At 40.9% G+C, this 20,815-nt stretch overlaps 2 protein-coding genes across 6 annotated transcripts in view; one reads left to right on the top strand and one right to left on the bottom strand.

The window, feature by feature from the left end:
- The first annotated feature begins 568 nt into the window (after positions 1–568).
- LOC118517601 (microfibril-associated glycoprotein 4-like) lies at positions 569–3,691 on the top strand. Its single transcript, XM_036063890.1, has 6 exons — positions 569–740; positions 831–884; positions 982–1,043; positions 1,138–1,176; positions 1,255–1,777; positions 1,838–3,691. The coding sequence occupies exons 1-6, from the start codon at positions 613–615 to the stop codon at positions 1,959–1,961; spliced, it is 930 nt and encodes a 309-aa protein (XP_035919783.1). The 5' UTR covers positions 569–612; the 3' UTR covers positions 1,962–3,691.
- Positions 3,692–3,779: 88 nt separating this feature from the next.
- Positions 3,780–20,815, bottom strand: part of LOC118517603 (ras-related protein Rap1) — a 72,991-nt gene continuing 55,955 nt past the window's right edge. For all 5 annotated transcript variants that reach the window (XM_036063891.1, XM_036063892.1, XM_036063893.1 and 2 more), the window contains exons 4-8: positions 16,126–16,342; positions 12,026–12,248; positions 8,407–8,604; positions 5,843–5,935; positions 3,780–5,763 (exon numbers count right to left, since the gene is read on the bottom strand). In XM_036063891.1, coding sequence (XP_035919784.1) covers positions 5,530–5,763; positions 5,843–5,935; positions 8,407–8,604; positions 12,026–12,248; positions 16,126–16,214 — 837 coding nt within the window. In that variant the 5' untranslated portion in view covers positions 16,215–16,342 and the 3' untranslated portion in view covers positions 3,780–5,529. The remainder of the gene's footprint in view (positions 5,764–5,842; positions 5,936–8,406; positions 8,605–12,025; positions 12,249–16,125; positions 16,343–20,815) is intronic.

The raw sequence follows: 20,815 nt of genomic DNA on the forward strand, positions 1-20,815 counted from the left end.
GTGTGCGCCTAAATTTAGGCAATTTGTCGGTAATATCAAAGTGTTTTGTATAATCATTAATGGTTTTGTGTTATTTATTAGAGTCTTGAAATAAATATATTTTAAATTTAGTTCATACCCAATCCCTGAAAAGGCTTTAAGTCTACAAAAAATAAAAAAACGATATTTGTCAAGTTTTTGAAAATAATAATCACATAAAATGATTAATCCTTTGCAACTGTATTGAGGTGTAAAAACATAAATACTGATTACGCATTTGCAAAGTCATGAAACAGCAAAGATGACTATTGAAGTATACAAAAAATCTGATCTAAACAAAAGCAATTGTCTAATCTAAGGATTTGAAGGGATTAATTTTAAGCTATGAAGGTTTCTAAAATCTTGTTAAATTAGTCCAATGAAATAGCTGTTAAAATTACAGTAATTTATTAAATATAATCACACGAACACGTTTATTTACGTTCTAATTTCACACGTGTTAGTGTTACGCATGAACCACGCCATAGTATGCGTGAGAGGCATGCGGCGTGTCATGCGCCCGATCGTGTGCAATCATTTCCATCAGCTCCCGCTTTCGGACGATCGATTCAAACCTCACCAGACGCTTGTTCAATGAAGACCGCAGTGGTGCTCGGCCTGATATGTTGCCACCTAGTGCTGTGTTGGTGTACCGTGCGAGGAAACGACACAGCAAACGACGCGGAACCCTTCCAAGGATTGAAAACGAACCTTATGTTTCAGTGAGTACAAGAGCACACGAAAGCCACGCGGCTAATAAATTATGAGCCTATTACGAATAATTTTATTTCTGGTCCAATTTTTACTACAAGGGTGCTGAAACGACTGGACGAGATTGATCAGCGCATAAGCCATTTGGAACGAAGGTATGAAAGCGAAGTGGTGTCCCCCCCAGTGAGGTACAATGCGTAGGCAATTATTTGCAAAAAGGTTTTTTGAATTCTCTTTGTATTTTTTGGATAGAATACAGAATAATCACCACATAACTATGGCATCCGTGCGGGACAAACTGGAAGGAATCAGTGGTAAAAATCCCCCTTTCTCTCTCTCTCTCTAAACCCAGTTCGAGGTCGTCCATGCAACTGACATCTCATCACCGTCTTCTCATATGTTTTACAGATAAGCTCGAAAGCATCAACAAAACACTACGTCAAAATGGTAAATACCCGGCGTACTGGTACGCACTTGTAAAACAAATCCTTTATTCTGTGGTTTTGGTTTCACACTTTTTCACAGTGGGCACGTATTATGCTTCCTGTCAGGAAGCGCCGGCCTTGCTGAGTGATGTGTACACGATCAAACCACCGGCATCGAGTGTGGCCCCGTTCCGAGTGTACTGTGAGCAGAGCTACCGAAAGGGTGGTTGGATTGTGCTAAGTCGTCGATTTGATGGATCGCTCAACTTCACGCGGGATTGGATAGACTATCGGGACGGGTTCGGAACACCGGAGGGCGAATATTGGTTGGGGTTGGAGAAGATGCATCGCATCACGGGAGCAGATTACTTCCAGCTGTTGGTGCATCTTAAGGACCACGAAGGTACGGTCAAGACGGCACTGTACGATGAGTTTGAGATTGGTAACGAATCCACCGGCTATCGGTTGTATTTGGGTGCGTTTGTGGAGGGTAATGCAAAGGATTCGTTGCGGCCCAGTGTTGGGATGAAGTTTTCCACACCCGACCGGGATAACGATGAGCATCCGGGGTCTTGTGCGGATTATTACGCTAGTGGTTGGTGGTACCGGAACTGTATGAATGCGTAAGTGATCGCTGCGTGATTTTATTTGAACTTCCTTCAACTCGTACACTCTCGTTTTAGCAATCTCAACGGAGTCTATCGACAGTATGACCCACGGAATGCGACAATGAACTGGTTCGGATTCAGGGACGACCTTCAAGGTTTGAAGGAGGCAACGATGATGATAAGAGAGGTGTCGTCGTAGAAGTCTACGACTTCATGTACTGTATTTACTAACCTTGTAGCAAACGCATTCCCTGTGCAATGAAGACGCCATTCTTGTAGCTTCTAATCTAACTTTTTTATACTGTGATTCGGTGATGCCGATTTCTGTTATCCAAACTCAATGCTCCTCACACTCACACTTCTTCACAAGCCACATGTCGTGTTAAATATTTCCTCAACACCAATGACGCTGATCAGGCATGAAAAGGACACGTGTCACCTTTGTGAGATACTGCCTGTCATCTTTGCATCAGTAAAACACTCAACTGCAAAAATTCACAAAATCATCTAACACAAGCACATGAATATATAGCTATTTTCTACGAAAATTGAACCATTTTCACTTAAATTTGAGCTAAAAAACACTACTTTCTTCCTAAAATCACCCAAATCACCTGCACCGTACGTGTGCTCGATTCGTCCTGCTCACTGACGTGATAGTCATGCGGAAGGAGCCGATATCTAGCGACCGTTGCCAAGGAAACGGGACACGCACACATTACCTAGCGTGGTGCGCGTGGCCGTACCTAGCAACGGTAAACATAAACAAACCACGCAGGAACTTCCTTCGGTGCGCTGGTTGTCGAATGCGAAATAAGGAACTGGTGAATAGCTAACTTTCTTCGTGTCCTGTCATCGGTAGTAAAACCGGAAAGATTAAGGTTAGCCTTAACCCTGAATACACTGTGTACACTAATAATTTTGTACCTCAATTTTGAACGTTTATTGCGCAAATCTACCTGAGGCAGTCAAACATTTTTTCAGCAAATGTTTGGATGCCACGCCAAAAAATAATTGATAATGTGCCATTAAGTCTTTTAAAAAAATTTAACTTATTGACTACTCGAAAAAATTGTAAATTATGCAAGCAAATGATAGTCAGAAAGGCTTGGTGAGTAAACTGCGATAATCACTGACGCACAATTGTATGATTTCTCTAAATTCTGGGTGAAAAAGAGTATAAAAGCAAGAGTTTCAGGCATATATTTTAATGGTTAAATCAAGCAAATTGCCGTTTACATTGTCCTCCATAGGCATGTTCCACTCACTGTATTCAACTTATTTATCAGGCGCTTCATCCAATTTATCAGTCTGGACCTGCTACAGAAATCCTCGATAAAGGTCATGGTGTAATGCCTCCGTCTGCCAATTAAATCCCCTTTTCACTTTTTTTCTTGGCGAATGCATTTATGCTCTCTGTCCAAGTGGACGGCCCGTCAGCTCCATAATCGTTATTCTTAAACTAATAACCAAACACAAAGATAATCTTGAGTATTTGCTGCTTAAACAATTGATGTTTTTGCATGAAATTCGTTCTGAATAGTTTTTTTTTCACGAGTAATAAATAAAGTTAAAATGAGTTTTAAATGATCAGTGTTTAAATACCTGTAAAAAATGCTGTAAAAACGATAATACTTCAATATTAGCCAACAAAAGAAACCAACTTTTTTTCTTCAGTGTTTAGGCATTTAAGGGTTCACAACATGTGCATTAGGCATTAGACTAGACCGAAGGCGTTTAAAGCTTCACTAGAGCGTAGCTAGACGAATAATTCAATAATTCCCATCATAGTTGATCAAACAATGTTTACATAGCGAACGATTGTGGTAACACGAACTCAACACATTTATCATGCAATCAGGGCTTGGTTTTTTGCACTTGTTTGCACGGTCGAGAGGTTGAAATAAAAAGCAAATTATTAAATATTCATCATTGATAGTGGGTTGCATATTTAAATATTTTAAAAAATAATTACTCAATAGGGGGAAAAAGGGATGAGTAAAACAAAACACACCGATTTACACGTTACCAGTTACATGGGTTAAATTTATTTACTTTCAACTTGAATGTTTTTCGCGACCTACATATTTACTCTTCGCTCTCTCGCGTCCACTCTTCCACCGGCACACTCTACCTATATGTTTAGGGATTTGGATCATTTCGGGTTGTTGATTTGTTGAATAGCTATTACACGTTAATATTTGCTTGCCCGCTTTCCACACACGGCATGTCCGGCCAAACCGGGCCCCATTCCAAGTCACCAGGACTTCCTACAGCTCATTGCGCATTCCTTTAAATATACACTTAAGTACCTTATTGATTCTTCACATTTGACACGGAAAAAAAACGGGGGAAATTTTTGTATCAATCTAGCTTCTTCCTTCCAACGTACATAGCACATAAAGACTATCATCCTTGCAACTCGATACAGCATTAGCACCGTACCGTGCAGATCGTAGTGTAAAGGTATTGTAACAGCAACGACAACGTTTTTTTTTATCTTCTCTGGATGATTGTTTATGTGTGAGAATATTTTATGCAAAATACATTGTTTCGCCTTCATTTCAGTAACTCTAGAGATGGTGTTTAATGTTGTATTTATATTTTGATTTTGGCTTTTCTCCTAGCTTTCTTCAACGAAGACAAACCGTTTTGACGCTTTGTTTGAAGAATCAAACGTTCGAAACTAGGCGCGTTTTACGCCTTTCTTTGTTGTTGTTGAATCTGTAGTAAGTCAATAAGTGATTTTTGATTGGTGAATTTTTTGTGAAGAAACAGATTTAATTATCTCCCGAAGCGTTTGGCATTGAAGGTGTGAAATGTTTTTAAATGTTTGGCCATTTGCGAGCAATAGTTTTTCTCTTTCTGAATGGGAACAGATTTATTTATTCAGTATTATCAAAACACTAACACACGCATTAACATTCACACGCACACGAAATGGACTCTGGATGAAATTGGGTTCGAATTGTTCAGTATGCGAGCTCATCCGCCTCATCCTAATCCCTTACTTTAGTATTGCGATTCATTCAAACCCCTCTAGCCGCTATGCAACGCTGCTAGGTCGTTTTTGCTGTTGAATCGTGCGAAACATGTAGGGAACTTCCGACTGACATTAAATTTTGCGTTTTTAAAAAAACACCTCTTTACCGGCATAACTTATCTATATAACGTGTGGTTACATTTGTTCGGCGTTTGAAGCTTTTGTTCGTCTAGTGCAGTGGTTTCCATTACCATTCGCTTTTGGTTCGTGTCATGCTACTACGCGCAAAGCCCGACAATCGGTTCCCCATTTTTATTACCCGTATTTTTCCACTTCGATACTTTACACATTGTTGTTTGTTTTTTTCGAACGATTTGACACGATTTTTGATTTATTAACATCACAAATCTTTTGCTCTGCTGTAAACGTGCTATGGTGGACTATGGTGGAGACAAATATGGAGAATGAAGTGACGCACTGCTTAAATACTTTTGGGTGTATATATTCTTATTTTACAAGCCAATGGCCACGCTTTTGACTTTAAAAACCATATTTTTCAGAGCGAATTTTATGTGGTATGAAATGTGTTCTAGACTGGTATAGATGGATAGTTAGCGTATTTTACGTTCGTCGATCGTTCTGAAAACCATTTCCGATGGGGCCGATTTAGAGAGAAAATCTTATTCTTTTCATGTTGCTTATTGAAAGTATGCAAGGAATGCCGAATGATTCGCTGGGAAAGAGGAAAACGTAATGCGTAACCCACCCGTTAAGCGGTAACCCATTAGGAAAGGATGCACGAGTTGCGTTTGCCACCGAGACTTTTGTCCTGTATCTGCTGCAAGTGCTGCAGCTGGGCGACGGATGGAACGTGAACGCTGGGGGATGCTTGGGGTGTTGCCGGAGCTCCGCTACTTCCGGTGCTGGCCTGTTGTGGCAACGATTGACGTCTTCGCCGTCGCAGGGCCGGGCTGAGATTGTACGTTATTTTAGCTTGCACCAATAGTTCCTTAAAAATCTGCAAAAAGCAAACAAACCAGAATTGTGTCACGTTGAAAATAAGAGAAAATGGCATCAATTTGTGTGTGTGTGTTTACCTGTGTAACATTACGGTTCAGCTTTGCGGATGCTTCGACGAAACCATTTTCCCAGTCTACCGTTACCATCGATTCGGTTGTGTCACGTGCCACCTGTTGAATGGAAGATGAAATTTGAATTGGTTGAAATATTTCGCACTGAAAAGTTTCACACATGTTTATGGTTTTATAGCAACCGTAACGCTGTACCGGTCGATTGGGGTGAAGTAACATGTTTAGTAAAGGTTTATGTGTAAAAAAGTAGTTTATGATGATATAATAAATCATTTTTACAAAAAGAATGAACAAACTCATTCCGATTAAATGTACTGCATAAAATTGTTTCACTACCATATATTTCAGCAGTAGCATTAATTTGCTATATATGAACAATCTTGATACAGGGTATCCAAGAGATGTTTTACGCTTTTCCAGCTATTTTGATTTCATCCCGTTTTTTTTTTTATTTCGTCTCGTAGGCTTTTGGCGGTTTCCTATGTATCTTTTTATCAAAAAGCTACACTCTTCTGTATTTTTGTTTTGAATTCATCTAAATAATTTATAGAAACTCTTCATTTTTTACAATGAAACAAACACATGCGGAGATGGATTAAAATCATGGATACCTTGTCATATAAGGAATATTAGAGAGCTAGAGAGGTAGATCGATAAAGGCTTCTTCTATTAGACTCTAAATTCCAGTTGACAGAGCCATCGTTATGCTCCTGACTGTCAGGCACTGCTTACGCTATCGTTACTTTACTCATGGATGATTATCGAACCGAATTAACAACACAAGCCAGCACTCATTGCGATAATATTCTACCTACATAGTACCTACAGAAACAATAACGTTTTAAAATCCAACTTGTTTGTAGAAAAAAATAAATCTTAGACTTTTATATGCTTCCATGATTCGATAAGTGATTGAAGCTCTTTAAAAGTTTCAAAGCACCACCCATAATACCTCAAGATAATTTCACAACATTATCGCTATTAATATGTTTTTTTTACATTGAGTTACAACAATGAGAAAAAAGTATATGTCACCAGTCTTATCAAACAGCATTAAATTCTCATTACTGTAAATCATTCTTACATCCACCGGCGCTACTTCAGAAAAAAAAACTTCTGACACACAAATCCTACCCGATCGTAACGTTGGGCTTTTCGTTTCTAAGCAGCAAAGTTTTTCGCTTAAAACTTTTCTATCATACAGGACGGACATGTCCAACAGGCACAGGAAGCCGGAAGCAGCTGCTAGATGGACATACGCTCGGTGACTTCTGCCTAGTTTTGTGAGTGTCATTCTTCGGGTGAAGGGCATTCGGTATGAAATACCGTTGTGATGATATAACATCCAGCGGTGAGTCATGTGAGTCAGTTACGAAGGATGGGGGCTTGCAGGTTGGTTGGACCTGCTAAACTGTGTTTCATGTTCAACGTTCAGATCACATTACAATTCACACAGAATTGGTAGGTTTTAATAGGTGAGGTGAGCTATAAATAAACACTCTTTCTGTTGTTTTATGATTGCAATTATCTTTTTTAAATGAGTGTTATCATGTAAATTGTTGATAACAGTATGAAATTGCATATATTGCGGTTTAAAAACCCCAACATGCTAATTCTGAAAAATGTAGTGAAAGATTGACAGACCCGCCATTGATCAGTCGATCGTGAGTCTCCATGTCTCCATTAGCGCCATCTGTTGCAAAGCACCACTAACGAAGATTTCAGTTCAAAAATTGTTTCTACATGTACGTTCCATTAAAAGCAAACGTAAACCCGAACCGATCAAATATCAAATTTAATTTCACCGTCCGTCCAGCTTCAGTCGATGCACTAAGTCACACTATTCCGGTGGACGCATCTGGGAAGGATTGGAACTCCGAGTGTCTCCGTTACAGCCACTTAGTGCTGCAAGCTTGTTGGCAAGCGCGTAATCGTAACCATTCGTGGCGCTTATTGAAAACGTTTTCACCGATCCTTCGGATGGAAATTCGCCTTTGCCTTTCAGAGCAGAACTGGAAGAATCGACAAGTGAACACCATGATACTCTCTGCGTTTCATGGTTCCACTTCTTACGCTTGCCCATAGTACCGAGACGTAAACTATGAGCGAGGAAACATGACGCTGGAACAAGGAAACGATTTAATCGCTACGCTTGACATTCTTCTAGCGCTGCATTTTTAGTGGCATTCCACGGGAAGCGAATCAAACCAACCATGGGTCGTACGACAAGCTTACGTATTCATTACGTTTGGTATGCTGTTAAGAGTGCAATGGTTACAAAGAAACAGGGGGGATGTTGTTATTTGTTGGGCGATTGTAAATAGTTTTAAATTTCTCCGAAACATACTCAACACGTGGCATCGAAATAATTCTATTTCACGATAGCCCATTTTGTTTTACATAACAAAACAATGTAATGGACAAATGAACAATCGAGCCCAGCGCGTGTCCTGCTCATTGCCAATTGCAGCTTATAGTGAATCTCCACAGTTTTAATGCGCGCTTTTCATTGATTCGCGTGAACCTGGTGGATTGGGGTTTTTAATGCAGCCGGACCGATAAATACATACCTGCCGCAGATCCTCGTCCTCTTCGCTCAAATCGGTCTTGTTGCCCACAACCACAATCGGTACCGCCGTCGTCGATTTAATCTCGTGGATTTGCTCACGTATCGCTTTCACTTCCTCGAACGTGATACTGTCGGTGACGTCGTACACCAGTATGAATGCATCCGCTGATGAGATGGAAAGGGCTCGCATCGCAGGGAACTGTAATTGGAATGGAGTGAAGAAGAGGAAGAAAAAAAGGAGGAATGATCTAAAATGCATTTCATTCAGACCAAAAAAAAAATGGTAAAAAACGAGTGTACTTTATGCTGACTCTTTGATTGGAGGATCCGTGATGCGTGGTTACAGCAATAGTGCCAGTGTTGTGTGTTGCTAAACTTTACGTAAACTACCTTGCAAACACACACACACACGCACAGAAGCGGACAGAAATAACTAACGAGTTTACAGCACTGGCACCATTTGCCGGGACGCATGGGTAAAGTTTCACGCGTAATTGGATTGGAACTTTCGCCATATGGATTGATTAATCTTGCTTGCCTCGGTATCAGCATAATAGAGTTTTGAAGCGCGAAAAGTGAAGCATTTTTTTGCTAACCGTAGTGAATTGTCTGTCTGTCTGCTGCTGTTGCTGAAACGCCACAGGATATGATGAGTGTAAAGCGGCAAATGGTTGTCGCATGCGAATTGCATATCTTTAGGGGGTTTGTGCTGGGAATCGCTCATGTTTTATTGGATCTTTACAATTAATTTTTTATAAATTCTAGGGTAATGCAAAATTACATTAAAAATCAAATTTAATCCATTATTGTTATTCATTGCACCGCAGGCAATAGCCTGTTCCACCATTTGTGAGATCTATAGCTTCCTTAAGATACTACAGACTCTTCGTTGAGCGATGAAATTATGATCGTACACAATGATCTTTGCTCGAAGGTAATCCCGGACATTTTCTTGAACATGTTTGACTTAATTAATGGCCTAAACAAACCAGTATTACACTGATGGAACTCCCTGTGAGGAAGTCTCAAGCTTCAGAACTTTAACAATTTTTGAAAAGAAGTTCATGATGGTTTTTCCAAACTTTGGTTTGTTTTTCTGACAAGAACGGCCTGACTGTATAGCTGATTTTGCTATGGTTAATTCTAGTAGAAGATTCGAAAGAAGAAGATCGAAAATCCGAAACACAGGTGGTTCGTCACTGTAGGTGTACGCACAGTAACAGTGCTTTCCAATCCAACTCAGCTTTAGCCAAGAGGGTTCTGCTACGTTGGCCTCAAGTTCAGGAGCCTTCGATGGATTCAGACTCAAGACCAGCGTGTTCAATCTGTTTGCTTAGAGACGAAACTAGCTGATCACTTTTGAAAACGATATCGACTAGACTGAGCTGAAATTTCTAGAGCTGGCTGGCTTAAATAACACTGTACGTAGGAAAAATAGTGTTTGTGTTTGGCCAAGGATAAAGAGAGACAATATGCTTTCCATCATAAAATTGCAACATCAGAAACATTCAACCACCATCACAACAATAGCAGAGCGAGCAGTGAAACTGGACAGATCATAGCGAACCACAATAAACAAACATCAACTCATCAAACCAACTGCAAACAAAAATGATTGCAACCCAACAAGTCGGGGAAAAGGCATAGAACAACGAGGAAATGCCTTGAGGATATTATACCCACTCAGCACAAGCAGTAATGTCAATATGGCGACGACCCGTCATACTCCATTATCATTAAAAGTATTTTAGTATTTCAAAGGGAAAAATACACTGTGAAATTATTATTCTGTTCCTCCTAAACACTGTTCCTCCTAAACATAATTCATCGACGTTAAGTCATGCTGGCGGGAAAATAAAACTCCACGCTTGTCCTTCAAAACAAACAAAAACAAACATGCTAACACCAATCCCGACAACAGGTGACGAAAGCGAAACAAAAAGACTCATACCCAAAGTACCTAAAATTATACTCCTGCTCGCCCTATCGCTTTCTACGGAAACACGAGCAACCGATTAAGGTGGGTTAGATTAAAGTTAAATTTTTAATGGCTTTCCGAAAGCGAAGCCTACCATTTCTTAGTCCACCCAAGGCCGGGTGGCCGTAAATTCTCACCCAAACGGATGGCGTCACCGTGTCCTTTGTTTGGAGACATAATTTGGGTTTCACAAATTACATCACACCTTTCGCTCTACCTTATTAGCCATGCTGTGAGTGATTTGTTATGAAAGGATCGTAGGTAAGGATAGTGAACGACGACTCATTTAGCTTGCCGCACGGCACCGCCTATCATCATCGGGTTTGGCTTTGTTTTGTTGGACTTGTGCGGCCTTGGGCAACACATTTGATTAGACCCTTCTTGGCCTTCTTCTCCCCTGACGCATCACAATGTTGTGAAGGCAGTAAAGCTTTAAGGGGTTTGTTTTTGTGCTGCTTCACAGAACGTCCGGCGAGATAAAGACTTCACTATCTCTAGGAGCATATTTTGACGTTCGTTCAGTTTTTTTCCACCTGTCAACTAACTTCATACAAAATGGAAAGCACTGAGACACTGTGTAAGTTGGTCAAACATAAAGGTTCCGAAAAGGTGGACATCAAACAGGTGAAGGTACCGCGGATCGAGGAAAAGAAAAGTTCACTCCATCGCGAAACTGGCGTCAGGCTCGCGTCACCAGGTGAAGGTGAGTGTGAGTGTTATTGGACGAACAAATATTGGTTTGTTGCCGTTCAAGGCGAGTTTTCTGGCGCAATCTCTTCCTTTTTTTGCCTGTGGATTGTTTCAAGTTCGTTAGCAACTAAACGGACGGACAGGGCGAGAGTGTCCGTTAGCATACGAAGTACTGCGAGCGATGTTCGGGACCTTTAACATGCCAGACTCATCAGTCATGCTTGCGTAGCCTGTGTGTCTTTCCTCTAGGGTGCGCAAGTGTATTTTTGAGCTCTTGTATGCATCGGGCGAAAATGTGCACGATGTTCGCAGCTGCTATTTCGGTACTCTTGTTTACACCTCCTTTTTTTTTGTACCTCGGGATAGGGTGATGGAAAGCTAGTGAGTTTTTCAGAGAGGCCTGTAACACAAGATTTGTAACATGAAAGTGTGTTCTCATTGCCTACATTTAGGCGCGATGTATTAGCAGGCTTATATAGAGTCAGGTTTTGAATTTAAAATATCGAAAGCTCTATGCGTTAAAGCTTACAGGTTGTAGTTGTATCTTAAAATATATTTTTCATTTCAAGAAATTACATTCCAAACATGCATCAAACACTCATTATTTGCTTAGAGCCCTAGGAGGAACATGGTAATCGTCTTGGGATTAAAATTTAATGACGTTTCAAAAACCGTACCAGCTCAATTACAGTTTCGTTTTTCGTTTCATCGACCTGAACGAATCCAAAAAAAAAGATATATTACTGTGTCTCATTGATGGTTGTAGCATTAGCCAACATCAAACGCATCTCAAAAGGGACCCGCACCCGTGGGAAATAACCAATCCGGTGGCTGTGGTTGAATCGTGGTCGGAGAGCGCTTTGATTGCCACGTGACAGCATTGCCGTGAGTAGTTATGTTTCGTACATATTTGCATAGCACTTTGGTGTACACCTGTCACGCCTGCACTTACCTCGTACGAGCCGGAAGTGTCGAGAATGTCGAGCGTCAGATTTACGCCACCGACCGAAAAGTGACCATGGTGCATCTCCTCGACGGTGCGCTTGTACTTCGGCGAAAAGCTGCTGTACAGGAACTGCGTGATGAGTGAGCTTTTGCCCACCTTCGCCGCACCCATCATGACGATCTTGTGCCGCACGTTCGAGTTTATGGAGTTTTCATCATTCTTCAGTGGTCTGAAAAAAATGCGAGAAGAGAGAAGCGTTTGTTTTAGTGGCAAATAATAATTGTTTTATTAATCATTACTACATTGTCATCACACAAACAGCAATAACATTTTCCATTTAGTTTAGGTACGGTTTCGCAGTACAATAAAGTAATTGACCAGTACCCACTATGAAGCATCATTGACACAGTCACACATTGAAGCGGTTGAAGTGTTTACTAACATGACAGTCATGTCAATTATGTGTGCTTTCAATTTTCTCTGCTCTCTGCAGCGAGCAAGAACTGTTAGTTGCGTTATTTAATCAATGTTTATACAAGCAAGAATGTACTATTTTATACTTATATGCCAATTTTATGAGTAAGTTTTCCTTACCTATCAATGAAAAGCGTTGCTTAGAACATATCTAATTTATAGAGCCAATACTACTTTCGCGTAGTATATTTGCCTACTTTTAGGCGCAAATCATATACTATGTGTCTTATACAGCACAGATTAACCACAAATCTATCACAAAATCAAAACAAACGGCTGCATCGTAAGTCGTCTCAATCGTGAGGTTATGAAAGTGATTTATCGCGGCATAAAATTACCCTAAACTCAACACTTCAGGTAAATCGGAGCAGCTGAAGCCAAAACACATGGCAGAACCAGCAGAGGGTGCGAGTTGAAATAAAAGAAAGAAGCAAGCTTTTCGCCACAGGTTCCGCCTCGCCGATTAGCATAAATAAAAGCTTGAGTGATATTGTTACTTCATTCCTCGGTTCGACACCGTCGGCTATGCGGTTAGCATGCCGCTAGCTAGCCGAATCCCGACCGAAGACGAAAACGTACCCAACAAAAAGGTAAGCCAGAACAAGGCACGACCGAAAAAGGAAAAACATCCTCTGTGAAAAATAAATAAATTTCGATCCGCTTCGTAAGAGGATGAAATTTTCGCGGAAACACACAGACAGAGCCACAAACAAATACACACACACACACACACGTTAGGTATGAGCAGCACGAAAAAAAAACGGCTCGTGCGGATGGAGAGATTAATTTGGGAAGAGTAAATGAATGCCCAGCCATGCGGAGTAATGGCGGCCGGGAGGAAAATGTCAATAAGAAATATCTTCCCATCATTTGGCCATCAGCTACCAAGGGGAATCCGTCCGCTGTCTACGGTCGACTGCACCAACGAAGAATGCCCCAGGGCCGGCATCCAGGCTTTTTTCGACCGGCGAGCCACACACTTTGACGATCACCCAGCCCATGCCTGGCAACCACTTGGCGCGGAATATTTCGACCATCCGCTCCGTAGGACAGTGTGAATGACGAGGCGATTTTTCATCTTCCCGCCAGAAATCCCCTTAAGGCGGTGTGCGATTGCGAAGAGCTCTGGCGGCATCACTTTCTGCAAATTTTCCCCACTACAGGAGGGAACAGTCTGCTTTTCCTCTTGTTCGGTTCGTAACATCGCAGCACGAGCCGTACATAATCATCCCCAGGCACACCTTCGCTTGTCATTGTGTGGTAATAAAAATCACTCCAATGGCAATCAAAGCGAACGGAATCCGGAATTCTTTCGCAAAATTACTTGGGGGAAGGATAGTAGCGTACAAAACGCCGAGGCCAATCAAATCGATCTCGTGCCGTGGGGAGTTTTTTTTCTTGCTCTTGTTGTTATTTGGAGTTATGGTAAGGCACACACAGACAGAAAAAACTGAATATATTTCAACCGAACTGTCGATGAAGGATGATGGCACGAAGAAATGCAAAGTGACACATTGTTGAGAATAAATACATTAGCAGCAAGCATTTAAGTGCTTTGCTTGCGAAAACTTCATCGTCGGAAAATTTTACTTCGATCGAGAGAATTATGAGTTAAGTAAATAACGAATATTAAGAATATAATTTATTTGATAGAATTTATATGTGACGGAAATTGTTGTCAACGCAATCCTCCCCGCTAACTGGTTGTATAACTTATTCTACATATACTTCCAATATTGATCCTTAAACCTTGGACTAGAACCGTAAACTGAAGTCAGATACATTCTCTTAAAGTGTACTCTTATAGTTTGTAGAAGATTCACCAAAGCTTAAGCTTTTTAATTTAATGTCACAAAAGTCGGAAATAAATTCTCTGTTGCATGGTATTGACGCCTGAATGTATGCAATTAGAATTTTAAAATTTATTTTATATCTTGAAACGGATTGCAAAACCCGATCCAAGCCCGTATTTTTTTTTTTTTCGGAAGAATTTATCTTTAAGCTTATATCTTTTCCACAATAAATCACATCTGAAAATGTCAAACCTTTAGCACAAATTTATTTATATAATAAATATTTCAAATGAGATTGTTTATTGATTTTATTTTATTCATATTTCTGATTACATTTCCCTTATTAATCTGTTATGTAAATTTAATTTAATTTACAACTACAATACCACAGTAATGACGGCACGACCGGCGTTCAAATCCCATATAGACCGCCTTCCCATGCATAGGGCTGACTACTTTGTTCCGGGTAAAACCGAGTCACAGTGGCAGGCCAGAAATGGCAGACGGAGACTTTTCAAAGTTGTAGTGCCAAGGAAGAAGAAGAACGTCAGAAAAATTGCACAGAATTCAGCTTTAAAGATGTCTAGCGTCTACCCGTGAAATCGATTAATCTTCAACATCTTCAACATCTGCTCACGCAGATCGAGCTTATCCCGGGCAAGAAGCAAGTACTATTTAAAGTCATGCTAGGGATGTTAATTTTGAAAAAAGGAATTATGATCTATTTTAATGATGAATACTTCTATAACCATAATACATCACATCCCCGCAGCTATGTAAAAAACTGCTGAACTCATACAAACGCTGCTCAAGCAAACTAGTAATAGAATTAGTGCTTCATTGTGCTCATTCAACTATACCGATCGTACAGCGTCCATTACCTTTAATTGAAGCTATTTTTCAGCTTAATTGAGGAACATTTGAGGCACCGACGGGAAATAAGATTTATTACTTTGGATAATTTTAAATACCACCGTAGCCACCGTCGCCGGCCCGTAACAACTCCTGGCTGGGTCTGGAAAGCTCTGGGTCACCCTTAACTCTCGAACACCAGGCTGGAATAATTTTAATCTTCCTCTGCTGTAACCCATCGCCCGGAGGCATAATCTTTGCTGCAGTAGCAGCACTCAAACACGGTAAGGTAAGGCCGAAGCCATATTATAACGGAATAAACTTTGGACCTGATGGCTAAATCCGCTTTCTGCTGGATGTCGCATTAAATGTCAGCGATCTGATAAGACTCTCCCTCCCCTATACGGCTCATTTTGTCCTCCCATCCCCCCCCCCATCCTCCCACCCTCCCTCAAGAAAACATTGAAAAAGTGCTATAAATTGTGAAACTTTTCCGACGATAATCTAGGCAATGATTCATGTTTCGACTGTGTGCGCGAGTGTGTGCTGCTGCTTGTTTTTTTTCTTGCTCTTGCTTCAATCATTTTGTCCTTACGCTGGACCAGCTCGGGTAATTTTTGATCCCACTCTTTGTGTGTTTACTTTCCCCTGCCATAGGCTATCCGTCAAGATCATCGTCTGACGCTTTCGGAGAGGCGAGTGTTTCGGCCAAAAAAAGTGAAAGCTTTTTTGTTCCCATTTTCCTGCCCATTTCTGTAAGTCAATTTGCTTCTTCCTTTTTTTGTCTTGATTTGCCGTAATACCAAACCATCACTTGGCCTCTGGAAAGCGCCCAACGTTGACCCCTTGGCTGGGAGCAGAACTAGAACTACAGCATCATCAATTAACAATGTCAGGACAAGGCAGAGTCAAGCACGTACAGGTTAAGTTTGATCGAAGAAAATGGAATTCGAAAGCGAAAAAAAGAACGAACTGCCGGCTACTTACTTTTCTCGCTTTGGTCGGTCTTCGGTAGAGTCGTCCTTCATAAACGATGGCTGCAGGCTGAACCGCCGCCGCAGATGTCTACCTTTCATTTTTTTGTTGTTGCTAGATTTATGTTCTGTGGGTGAGGGCTCTTTGGCAAAATCCTCCCAGCGACACGCAAATGTTCGGAAATGTCACCAGGTTTAATGGACGCTTGTTTTTTTGGTTGTAGAATGATCTGAAAGAAAAGTGGCGGAAATAAAATTTCTTATTAGAATATCCCTTATTAATCTTCTTAACTATGTAGTAAGGAGCGATTTGGTGCATTTACATAAATTTATGGCAACAATTTTTTTATCGTACAATAACAAATTTCAACGAACCAATTAAAAAAAATATCCAATTAACAGAATCCCGTACACAACCTCAACCTAATAGGCAAACACTTGATGAAGGTTTCGAGGTTAAATATACAACCTCAGGACGCACAAACGGGCCGGCCACCGTACGGGAAAATTGTTAATATTCATTTCACGTAACGTCTTGGCGCTTGCACCAGGGGAATAATGTTTATCAAATGGTTTCTTCCGGTTGCTTCCACCGACCGCGCTGTCCATCGCGTCCAAGAGACGGACGGTTTCTCCGGTTCCAGTGCTCTGGTTCGAACCGCTGTTGATGCGCATGTTGATGGGAAACTAATTACTAATTTTCCACTCCCTCGTTGGGTGGAATTTGATTTGGTCGCCTTAGAATGCAGAACGATTTAATGTGATTAATGTGATAAAAATTAAAGCGCCCGGTGTTGGAAGTGCGTTCGGCTTTAAGAAGGTGCGTGCAAAAATTTAAAAAGATGCTGCGAACTTTCTTGGTCTGCTGCTAGGCTAGGTGAGATAAAAATTTGCGTCACCAGAGCGGCACCATTTGCACAAACTTTTTGTGCGATTTTTTTGCACAGGGAAAAATATAAAAATGGAATTAATATTTTTCTAGACAGCGTTTCTTCAACACTTCAAGGATGACGCTCTACTACTGGCAGCTTTAAACTTTATCAACAGAAAATATGTTTTTCTCTCTTCCCTTTACCTTACGTACCTATGTGTATTATCTCTATTAAATATGTACCTTTTGTTGTAACATTATTTTAGAATAAATACGTTCGCTAAAGTGCACGTCTCACCTTCTTTCGTTTAAGCTCACAAACGCCTTTAAAGTTCACTAGAGTGAAGTTACCAATCATTGAACTAACTTAAAAATTAAACAAATTGCATTTTAAAGTTGATTTAACTCTCTTTAGCTACACCATCATCAATCCATCATCAACACTATCAAGAACTCTTGATTAAAGTCAGTCAACTTTAATATGGTAGTCACACAATATTCTCATCTAACTTATTGAGGCTCGGGGGTTATTGTTTTTACCCATCTTTCTGAATACGGGAATCTTTGACGGCCTCTTGGATGAGACTTCTGAACTTTTTGGAAGGGCACCTGACGACAAAACTCCATTACATCCACCACTGATTGTTATAGAACTTTGGACGAATTATTTTGTGTTTCAAAATGTTCGGAGAACTCAACTATATGAAGCTTTCGTAGGATTTCCCGTAACAATATCCGGAGTTAGAATACCATCTTGCTCGTTTGCGTACACATCTATGATGATCTCTTCAGAGGATCGATGTTGTATCTAGGTGTGTTTATAAAACTTTTTACTAAATTTTAATTACGAGGGGATAGTCCACATTTGATTTGATACCGGTCCTGACATGTGAAGGACTGGCTCCTTTATTACTATCCCATAAGACTACACATGCGATATTAACATAATTGAGTTACGGATCTACTCTAGTCAAACAACAAAATATGAATTGCATTTTAATGAGCCAATTGTCCAATTTATTATGATTAGTATAGCTACAGGTCAGGGAGGCGAATCGATCGCATAAATCACTCAGAGTTTCATTTATCGATCTATCAGTAATGTAAATGTTGAGGTACGCGAAACAGTCTAGGCTCTTAATCGGTCATCATCTTGATGCCAGAGAAGACGTACCCTTACGATCTCCCGAAATTTACATCAGAGCTCTTATCTGTTGCCAACAAAGAAAGATCCTCAGGTGAGCAATGAACTTGGCGAGCTGTTTCAATAACCAACTCCATCAAAGGGCATTGAAAAGGGTGTTTTAAAGAATCACAAAAAAAACTATACATACCGTTGACAGATGTTTAAACAAGGATGTTCATTTATAAAAATTAAATTATATTCAAATAATTTATAAAATATCAATACGATCAGGCCGTTCGTCATGAATAAAAATAAAAATATAAAATTAAAACTCTTCATCTTTCTAGCAGCAGATAAGATTATTCCGAATGAACAAAACAACAACTATTAAATACGATCAATCGCCTAGCTAAGCGCATAACATCTGTTGCAACAAGATTACATCTAACGCTTGATATAACCCTGCCGCATTACAAACGATTGTGTGAAAATGCATTTGTGCATCCGGTTAGACAAAACCCCGCCCAACCCAACCACGCTCTACCGGAACGAAACCTTCCAATCAGAAAGTGATTTGTAGCGTAGTGTGTCTCAGCGTGCCCGGACGAGAATCGTTTCCAACTCCTGCCCTTCTTCTGCACTAATCGAGTTCATCAAGCCTGGCGTACATTAATTGTAAATAATATTGCTCATTCCGGACTGTGCCATCGTTTGTACTCCCCGGAGGGGTACCTCCTTCGTCCCGGCAGAACGAACGGGCAAATTTTATTACAACTTCGATCGCCGGTTGGTCCCAGGTTGGTTGCCGCTGCTCGAAAGGATGTCGCCGTGGAGTAAAAACACGGTAACGCATCACCGTGGCCATGTTTCAATTATTCACGCTATTAAATTCCCATCACTGGCATTCACATTCCGAGGTATGTGCGCTCATTTTCAAATTAGCATTCCAACCACCACGAAGGTAGCGGGGGAAGGAACGTAATTCCCATCCTTCACGGAGCGTTTCGAGCAAACGTTTCCCAATGCACTGCTGCGTGTAACAAATGTCATGTGGATGGAAATCTCTGTTTGTTGGAAAGCGCTGCTTTGGGTGATTTTTGAGGTGAGAATAACTACAGGGTGACGTGCTTCATCTAAACATGAAGCTTTCTTGCGCTTTCAACCTATCCTAGTTTCATAACACGAATACATGGCTGGCTCCATTTTCCACTCACAGAGAGGTGACATCTTATTTCGTACAGTGACACAAGTAAATTTCAACCGCAACCGCAATCAAACCGTACAATTGCACCGATCCATTCACGATGATAACGGACGCTGATGAACCCCGCCCGAAGCAATTTCCCGCCAATCTCGCACATTTCCCACATTTTTTTCGCAGCAAATGTCGCACCCGAATATCAATTTCCTGTCGATAATTGATTTTTTCTTCCTAGATCTTTTCCGCTTCCCGTCCCATGCAAGCTTGCAAGCGAGCAAGGATACTAAAGTTGCGACAAGAAAGTTGCCCGTGGCCGCGTGACCTTTCCAGTGTATCGGAAAGGACATCCGCGAATGGAACGGTTTTGGTGGCGCACCGAAAAAAGCGCGCAAAGGTGGATGACGTGGTCCGGAGGCAAATGAATTATTTGCTGAATTTTAATTAGCACCACCAGAAAGTAGACGGATTCGGATGAGAACGGGCTGCAAGGGTTTTTTTCTCTCCCCTGTCATGTTACTTCTTTTCTTGTTCATCAGTCTTCGCCTTCACGAACGATGACATCCAATGATCGGGGTAGGCGAAGGCGTATGTCCTCGAGCGCTCCGGCATACCGCGACCGTCAGAATCGCGATAGACAGTGAAAGGAATTTCGTAATAATTAATTTATGATGCTACCGTTTGATATTGTTCGCCAACGAGGCCGATTGAAAAGGGCAGCATGACGGTGGCGGCAGCACGCTAATGAGGTGGGCAGTAACAGTAAACACCGGGCCACGTTTCATTTATTACCATTTGCGCTATTTATACACAACATTGCGACAACAGTTTTGTGCGTATTTTAAAAAAAGGTTGCGCGTTCGATTTCGCAATGGTTGTGTGGAGCTTCGAATCGGGACAGTGTGGTTAATCAGATTGGGAAAACGAAATGAATCGAATTACGAATGGTTTGGGTGGGTATTGGCGTTGTCATGTGGAGCATGTGGGCGAATGATTTAATTGTACGATGTATACTTTCGCGAGCTAATTTTACCCGACGATGTATACGTTTGCGAGTTATTTTTACACGAAGGAATTATATGACTTTACTTGCGTTTGTCTTGTTTACGCTATTTTTTCTTTGAGCTCTCTTAGTAAATTGAAGGATCGGTTGAAATACAGAGCTTTTGATATAGTAGCACAATTTCATAAACTTTCTAATGATAGCCGTGTGTGATTTGACAGTAGAGGGAGACTGTGTTCACATTCATAACAAAGCATGTCCGGGATAAGACAAATCACAGGGAGGATGTGCATTGAACATTTTGCGAACTTTAAAATCAGTCATCACATGCGATGTTGACAATGCAGCTGCGGACCGTCATACCCCTAGATCGTTTCTTTTTCTTTTTCTTTGGTTTAACGATGGCCTCTTAGGACATGCCTGCCATTTCTGGCTTACTAGACTTAATGATACCATGTAGTTGGATAGTCAGTCCTCACTACGGGGGGAACTAAATGGGATTGGA

Source organism: Anopheles stephensi, chromosome 2, assembly GCF_013141755.1.
Source record: "Anopheles stephensi strain Indian chromosome 2, UCI_ANSTEP_V1.0, whole genome shotgun sequence".
NCBI classification, from domain to species: domain Eukaryota; kingdom Metazoa; phylum Arthropoda; class Insecta; order Diptera; family Culicidae; genus Anopheles; species Anopheles stephensi.

What these genes read in the sequence shown, in the direction of transcription:
- LOC118517601 (XM_036063890.1), top strand. Translation starts at nt 613, where the DNA reads ATGAAGACCGCAGTGGTGCTCGGCCTGATATGTTGCCACCTAGTGCTG. An exon ending in ATAAGCCATTTGGAACGAAG is followed by an intron (nt 885 to 981) that starts GTATGAAAGCGA and finishes TTTTTTGGATAG; the next exon opens with AATACAGAATAATCACCACA. An exon ending in TACCGGAACTGTATGAATGC is followed by an intron (nt 1,778 to 1,837) that starts GTAAGTGATCGC and finishes CTCTCGTTTTAG; the next exon opens with CAATCTCAACGGAGTCTATC.